The 8,283-nt window shown below is 36.6% G+C and overlaps 1 protein-coding gene across 1 annotated transcript; it reads left to right on the top strand.

The window, feature by feature from the left end:
- The first annotated feature begins 5,926 nt into the window (after positions 1–5,926).
- On the top strand, positions 5,927–7,950 carry LOC144701175 (transcription factor WRKY19-like). Its single transcript, XM_078572909.1, has 3 exons — positions 5,927–6,218; positions 6,286–6,414; positions 7,029–7,950. Exons 1-3 carry the CDS (start codon positions 5,992–5,994, stop codon positions 7,531–7,533), a joined length of 861 nt encoding a protein of 286 aa, XP_078429035.1. The 5' UTR covers positions 5,927–5,991; the 3' UTR covers positions 7,534–7,950.
- Positions 7,951–8,283: the final 333 nt, after the last annotated feature.

Below are 8,283 nucleotides of genomic sequence, written 5' to 3'. Positions count from 1 at the left end.
GGTCCTAAGTTAAGGAAAGTACCTTTAGATTGTGCAATTTTACATGTTGCAAAACACGAGGAAAGTGATGGACCAAAGGCACTTTCAGAAGGCCTCGATATGTGCCCCTTGAATTGAGTGCTCGTACTTAAGTAATGATCTACTAAACAATTGAGCATTAGGTTGTTCTAATTAAAAAAAGATGTTACTCTCTTGTAGGATCCCAGCCTTCTTGTTCTTAGATATAATTATGAAATAATATTGACAACGTAACCTTCACTCTCACTCACAATAGTTTGTCTTTTCAATTCCATCTATTTACCAATGAGTCTCTGAGATTAGCCCCTCATTTCCACTTACTCACATAACCTAAAATATATTACCAACTACTCGTGTGCACATACATCACTCAGCTCGTGTGTAGCCCTGACCCTTATATAACTTGCTTTTAGAAAATTCTTTCTTCGAAAACATTTCAAACTCTTGTTAATTTAACTTTTTGTTCTTGCTCGAGGAACATCGACTGTGGGGAGTTTGGTACAAGGAAGCTCCTAACTGAACTCTCTTCAAAATAAAGTTTTGTATGGGAATAGTTGAAAACAAAGAGGCACACAAGTGTGTTATGTATGGAAATGACAATATGAACATGTAAGGATGTATCATACTGGATAAAGCTCCACGGCTGTTACAAGAAAAAAAAATGTGTGTAGCAAGTTGTCCACTAAATGAATGTTAGAGAAATTTAGTGAAAAAAAGTGGAGTGAATTTTTTTCCGAGTTTCCACCTATTTATGCTGGATGGGCTTTTTTTAATAAAATACTAAAATTTTAATTATATCAGTCTAATTAATACTCACATGACCTAATAATCCTTGCCAACCATATTAAAGAACTATGTCAACATATAGATCAATTAATATAAGATCAATCTAACCCTACTTATAAACTTATCTGCCAGCATATAGGGTGTAAAGGTGATTCTTGTGTTTTCAAACACACAAAAGGTTGTATCAATATTCTCATTAAATCTTAATGTTATCATTTACCATGGACATGTTGAGGTTTTTGTGTTTTAATGTACACTAAATTACATTAATATCATGAATTTATAATTAAGAAACTAATTTATAATTAGAGCTTAAAATATTTTAAGATTATGTTTTTTAAATGTGTTACAACTATAAAATAAACTAGAATAATCATAAAGTACTTGGGAGAATGAAAAATGTTTTTTAAAATTTCTGAAAATAGTTTTAAAGTATTAAAATAACATTTTAATACTTTAAAATATTTTAAAAAGTCATTTCATATTTAACGTATGTTGAAATTATTTTCAGAAGCCTTAGAAATATTTTTAAATACTTTAAAAATATTATAAATATTTTTCTGAATTTTTTACAGAAGGCCAAGTTATGCTAGGACTAAATAGACTAAATAGTCTTCCTGAGTGCAAAATTGATGAAGACAAAAAAATAGACTAAATAGTCTTCCCGAATGCTCCAGATCTCACTTGATTTGGCACCCACAAATATCAGGGTTTGTATGGCTTGATCTAATCCTTAATTCTACATCCTATATTGACTCAAATATTGGGAATAAGTCCCAAATCCAGATTTGTCTCAGATCAACAAAAATAAACTCCATTATGTTCTAGTTTTTGTCTCCGAATTCTCCTTTTGTCGTTGGGGCCTCATTAAAATAAATTGATGATAAAATCACATTGATAAGATTTCAATCAACTAATGCTCATTCCTTCAATGAGTCATCTCCAACTACACCCCTGTCTGGCCTCTAGCAAATATGCCTATACCTTGGCATATTGGATCTCTATGTCCTATTCTCAATCATCACTACGAGAGGTATAGAAGGATCATCTATGTATTATTTTTTCACTTGGAGGAGATGGCACTCAGGGAAGAGGAAAAAAAAGAGACTTAACCGGGTGTTTTTTTTGGGTTTTGATGTAGTGTTCAACTTGTAGCAGCACATGTCCTTGATACTTAATCTATTTCCCAAATTAGAGGTGTGGGAACTTTAGTCATATGGTATGATTAGTGAGTAGTGTATGATTGAAAGAGAATACACTAAGTATAAATAACATAAATCTTAGTTAGCCTACCTTTGCCAATATTTGCACGCACAAGAAGATAAACCTTATTCAAATAGGTATTGCTATTATAAAGGTTAATCTCATAAGAAAAAATTGATGGATTTATTCCGTTGACCATGGAATAAATTAATCAATTTCTCAAATAAATGAAAACATAAGTCCCAAGATAATTTTAAGGTTCACTATCCATATAGCGATCATCACACATTTATGATATTTTCTATCAGCAACTTCATATTATCTTTTCCTCAACTTTGATCCACTTTTTGGCAGCTGAAACATCTTCATGCTTCAACTTGATCAGAGCTATATCAATGAGGTCCTACATGAAGTTTCTCTACTTGTGGTATTTCATAAAACAGATTAAAGTATTTATTTGCATAAATCCCTTTGTGGTAGAACTACCTTAACATGCTATGTTCTATTTTCTTTCTCAATGACATGGACTATTTTTTTCCTTCTAGATGTTCAACCTTTAAATTCCTAGGCAAGTATAGTATGAAATGAGTCATGATTCCTATTTATGTTAAGATTACGGATGAACTCAAAAATGAGTCATAACGGAATCAAATTATGTGGTCATTGCTAATTTATAGCAGAAACATTCTCTAAGAAGCTACCATCTCTTAGTACATTCAATCATTTTTATCACACCATTGTTTGCCAAATACTCCTCGACCATGTGAGCCTTAAAATCATTTTGTTTAAAATTTATGATATTAATCTATTAGTTAGTATGTTATCTGGAGGTAGTCGAAAAAAAATTATGATATTAATGATTTTTTTCATGAATATGATCATGTGTACGTTCAAATTAAGCATCCTATTGATTCATATTTATAATACAAGAACTCAAAATGTATAAATCTGTTTTTATAACCGATTATAATTTTTATAAGACAGTTTATTGCAGCAATTTTAGGTTTATTAATCTTATCCATTATAATGGATTATAATATCCATTTGCAAATGATGTTAGATTTAGGAGCCTTGATTGAAATAAGACCTCACAAAATCATGAAAAAAAATACTCTAAATAGAAACAACACTACATTCTAACAATGAGCATCGATGGGTAAGATATGTGATAGCTTAGTTCCTCAAGTTCATGTTTCTAGCCTTAAGTTGTATTCACTCAACCCCTAGACTATCCAACATCCTCCATCTTGATGAATCCCGTTATTGCTACTCTGTCATCTTAACACTGCTCTGATCGCATCAAGAATGGAGAGGAGCTAAGGGAGTAAGGAGAAGTGTGGGCATATGAACAAGTCTCGTTTGGGTAAATTTCATTTAGAGCCTTCTAATATTTATACTAAGTGGAAATTTTTCATAAAAACCTCTAAACATTAAATATACCTTCAGATATCCAAAATAAAATTTGCATGTGACCCTCTAGGCATATGTATCCGTCTAGTTAACATATCCATTGGCCCAAAAAATGTTTATTACTCTTCCAAATTACTTAATTATATCACCATAAAGGAAATTAATTACAGATTGATTTAATCCAATTGATAGATCGAGCTTCCCACCTGTGGGGTGCCAAGCCACTCCTCGTGCTCAAGAAGATACAAGGGAGTATATATTGGCTCACTCATAGAACCATTTTTCATCATTTACCATGTACGTATAGTCCCTCATCCAGTTCATACTCCTAGGATGACTAAGGATATGGTCAGCTATGAAAGCATAATCAGTCAAATAAGTTAGTGTTGATGCATTTAGAAATCATCAAAGAACTTTAGTCCCATATCCCACTTCCTTGGCAGGGGACTTAATCACATTGTCGTTTCTTGAGTATTTTCCTCTTATAATAATGGTGGATGATCCTATCTTGAACCCTTCATTATCTTTATAAACTTTTTCTAGTGCCTGATCTAAGATGATCAGGGCTTCCTGAATAGAAACTCGTCTGTCATAGTCAAAGTATAATCGTCCATCCCCAAGATGTCTTTGGTGTCTTAGATCTAAGAACCACTCACACAACAATGACTTGAATCAAGCTAATTGACAGTTGGGGTATAATACCAATCAAGGATTCATACAGATGAATTTAGTGAGTTATTTCCACTTAAGAGCACACCTATCTATTTTTAGTGTCGTCATACTAATGGCTATCGGATTGGCCAGACTCATTGTATGGGTGGGAGTAGATAATGCTATTATATCTAGATACTTTAATATCCTTCTTAAGTATCCTTCATGTTAAGATCTCATCATAATTCATTAAGTCAAATAATGTATTGGAAGACTTCTTTATAAGCGTCATGCAAGCATTATAACAAATATATTAAAATCAATGAACATTGAATGTGATTTGCTTGTTGGCCAAATATATTTCTATCAATTGAGTCCTAGTCAACCATGTGTTTTCTAATTAGGATTTAACCCTAGCCCTCTATCTTTGATTTTTTCTATGTTTGAACTTAGATAGAATCCTGACAGCTAACTCTCGGAACAAGTATGTGGTATCTGTTATTTTATTACTGGGTACTCTCTAAGTAAAATCATATCGGTTAGTTTCTGTTATCTTTCTCTCATTGTTATTCTCTCCTATTCTCCCTGTTCCTCTTATTTTCTCCTCTCTTTATCTCGTTGTCTGTCTCCCTGTTTCTCTTCTCTCATTTCACAACCCTCTCTCCCTTGTCTCTATCTCTCTCCCGTCTCATACCTCTCTCGTTTTTTGAGCTTTGGGCAGTCTTATTGTATTAATATTAATTAAACTATTAATATAGACATCCTTTGTTCGTTTTTGTCAGTTGCGGATTCAATTCTCGCCAATCGCAAATTGGTTTTTGAAAGTAAAATTAAAGAAACCTCTAAAATTGGACCAGATGGGGCCCTGATCGCTGACCCCGAATCAGTGATTGTGATCGAATTGGGTCGCGGACCCTCGAACCTTGACCGAATAATTTTGTAGTTTTTAATAACTTAGGTGGGCTCCGTCGATCCACTTGGCCTACCCATATCGTTTACTGGTCTTCTCTCTCTCTCTCTATCGCTATCAATCAATCAATCAATCAATCTATCTATCTATCTATCTATCTATCTATCTCTCTATATATATCTCCTCTCATGGCCCATGCACTGGTCAGCAAACGGCTCTAAGTTCGAATGCGCCGAAGCCCACTCATGGTCACACGACCACATCTTATATTCTGAATTTCTTTCATGGAACATCGCAGAATGCATGCGTATTCCTTCAATGATTTTTCTGTTAGATCCGCGGGAGTCTTGCATCGATTCTCAAGGATGATGAAGATCGTACATGAATATAAATCAATGTAAAACATACCTCAATCCATCACGTCTTCTCTAGTTGAATAAAACAAGCTTGAGGGGAGGCCTTTTGGATCAATACCGGATGACTTCCTGAAGTCTCTCTGAGTAATGGGATGCTCAGGAGAAAAGTCAATTGCCATATGACCCAAGGACCTGGCCCCTATTTATATGAAGAGGAGATACTTAAGCCTCTTAAGCCTATCTTAATTAATCCCATCATTATAATTAAGACAGGCTTAGCCTCTACGCAATTAATTACCACACTTATTGTTATAAATGTCTTAATCCCGTCATTAAGTGAATCACATATAAAGTGGGATTTATAACTGATAGCTTAACAATATGCAATTATATACATACATATATATAATTGTCCATAGATTAAGAAATTAATCTAACATTTTCCACACGGACTTTACGCGGTGTCTCGCTCTCTGTTTCTTCGCTCTACGCGTCGGCTCTAAGAGAGAGAGAGAGAGAGAGAGAGAGAGAGAGAGAGAGAAGAGAAAGGTCCTTCTCTCACTCTCTCTCTATAAATTCGAGGCTTATTCCTTAAAAGCAGGTGAACTCAGCGAAATTCGGTGAACCAAGCTCGCAGATAAACCGCCCGCTCCCGCCATGGACGTAAACTTGCTCGTTAGAGAGCTGAGAGAAACTCAGGAGCTGACCCGGCAGCTAGAAAAACATATTTACAACTTCTCTCCCGACTTCAGCATGGCCTTGTTGCAGAGCATCCACGCTGGCCTTAACAGAGCGATCTCCATGGCCGGATCCTTTCCCAATGGCGACGATCGTCACCACTTCGCCGCCGCAGGCCATGGCCGGAGAAGTAACTCGCGAAAACGGTAAGACCGCAGCGCCCTCGGTTGTCGTCGGAAAGGAAAGTAAAGCTTACCGTTCTTGTCATTGCAGGAAGACGCTGCCGCGGAGGCGGGAGCTGATTCGTGTTTTGCCGGGGACGAAGATGGATTCCCTGCCCGACGACGGATTCCAGTGGAGAAAGTACGGCCAGAAGGAAATTTACCGGTCTTCTCATCCAAGGTAGATTGATGGGCAGATAGATTGATGAATGGATACAGAGATATATAGATCGACAGATAGATAGATGGATGGATAGAGAGATAGATAGACATAATTTGGTTGGAAACAGAAGCTACGAAGTGTTTGCTCAAGAGAAAAAGTGCCCATAACTTCAAACCGAGAGTTCCAAACTTATCGCTCGTTTTATCTAGAAGAGAAGAGTTTATAACTTTTTGAATTTAATGAGGATTTATTAAGTCTGTAACATTGTTATTATGACTAAGTATTGAAAACATTTTAATAAAATCACGATGAATTTAATGTTTCTTTTGAACTTTTATTTATCTGAAATTTACAGCAACTTGCGGAACAGCTGGACTAAAAAATGGCATAAGCTTAGATAGTTCAATAAAATTTTCAATAGATGGATTGATCAATAAACGAATCAAAAGACTGATAGAATCAATCCAAATGGACACCAACTCTCTCTCCCTCTACTGATTTATCTATCTATCCATAACTTATAAATCCATCTATGCATCTATCTACATAGATATATTAATCAGTGAATCTATCTTTCCATCTATCTAGATGCGTGTTCATCCATCTCATGACCCATCCATCTACACTTGCAGGGGATACTATCGCTGCATTCATAAAAGAACCCAGGGGTGCCTGGCGACGAAGCAGGTGCAGAAGTCCGACGAGGATCCGACTCTGTATATCATGATCTACGACGGAGAGCACACTTGTCACGAGAGGATAGTCTCTGCTCCGTTGCAAGAGACAGAACAGGGAAGCGGCTTCTTCGTCGGCAGCGCGTCAAGGATAAGCGTTGGACCGCAGGAATTAGCGGGCACTCAGTCCTTGTCTTCTACGCCGGTGAGTTTTTCGCCTTCTCTCGTGAACTTCTCGGAAGCAAGAGAAGGCGCTTTCATGGCGGAAGAGGGCCTTCGCGGTGGTCATCCAGAGGGCCCTACAGAGTCTGAAACCGGAGATTTTCCCTTGACTGGCGACGACGGAATCTTGACCATGGACTTTGGACTCTTTCAAAACTCAGACTTCGACATCAGTGACCTTCCCATAGAAGTTACCTGGAACTCTGCTATGTTCGATTCCTATGGAGTGACCACCTCTTGAGTGTGGAAAGTGATATGTTGTTTGTCCAGTATAGGTGAATAATCAGTTTTGATCTTCATTGCCAAAGTCCAAACGTGAAATGATGCGATCTGGAGCTGGGAAGGTGGGGAAAGAAGAGAAAGAGAAAGAAAGAGGAGTATCGAAAACTCAAGATCCAAGACGGAAGAGGAAGAGAATTAGGTCAGAATAGTGAAATTACTATGGATTGACCATCATCCCTCAAGCTTATTATGCCCCAAATATGTGTACATATGGTGATTGTTGATGTGATTAAATGTGTTGTTTAGTTAGATCCCCTTGTTGATGTAAGGTAAAGCGTTGTTTTATTTTCTCTCTTTAGACACTGTTAGATTCAAGTGATTAGAAACTGTGCTAACAGCTATAGCTGATAGCAAGTGCGCTACTTTCATCTTTAAACATGATATTGTACCTCAACTGCCACAATCTTTTCGATGTTTAAATGTTTCTACTATTTATCCGGGGCATCTGGGGAGGGGCCGTGTATGGCTTGACAGGCTTTATTTACAGCAAAATAAAAGTGATGATGAATAATAATGATGTTCAGAACGGTTTTGATGACACTCCATATAGTTATGGAATTGTTTCCGAGAATTATTGGAACTTTGGGAGGAGGTGGTGACTGCACTTGGAGTCGATAGGGGTTTCCACGATTCAATGTTTGTCTTCCTGATGATGGTTACAATATACCTTGCTTTGGATAATATAAATCAAGAGGTGTGAGCTATAAGC

The sequence above is a fragment of the Wolffia australiana genome, chromosome 3 (genome assembly GCF_029677425.1).
Source record: "Wolffia australiana isolate 7733 chromosome 3, ASM2967742v1".
NCBI lineage: Eukaryota > Viridiplantae > Streptophyta > Magnoliopsida > Alismatales > Araceae > Wolffia > Wolffia australiana.
This window is presented reverse-complemented; position numbering and strand designations above follow the sequence as displayed.

Bases quoted from the DNA above. Each gene is read 5' to 3' on its own strand.
- LOC144701175 (XM_078572909.1), top strand. From the start codon at position 5,992: ATGGACGTAAACTTGCTCGTTAGAGAGCTGAGAGAAACTCAGGAGCTG. The intron at 6,219-6,285 runs GTAAGACCGCAG...TTGTCATTGCAG, and splicing joins AGAAGTAACTCGCGAAAACG to GAAGACGCTGCCGCGGAGGC. The intron at 6,415-7,028 runs GTAGATTGATGG...CTACACTTGCAG, and splicing joins TACCGGTCTTCTCATCCAAG to GGGATACTATCGCTGCATTC.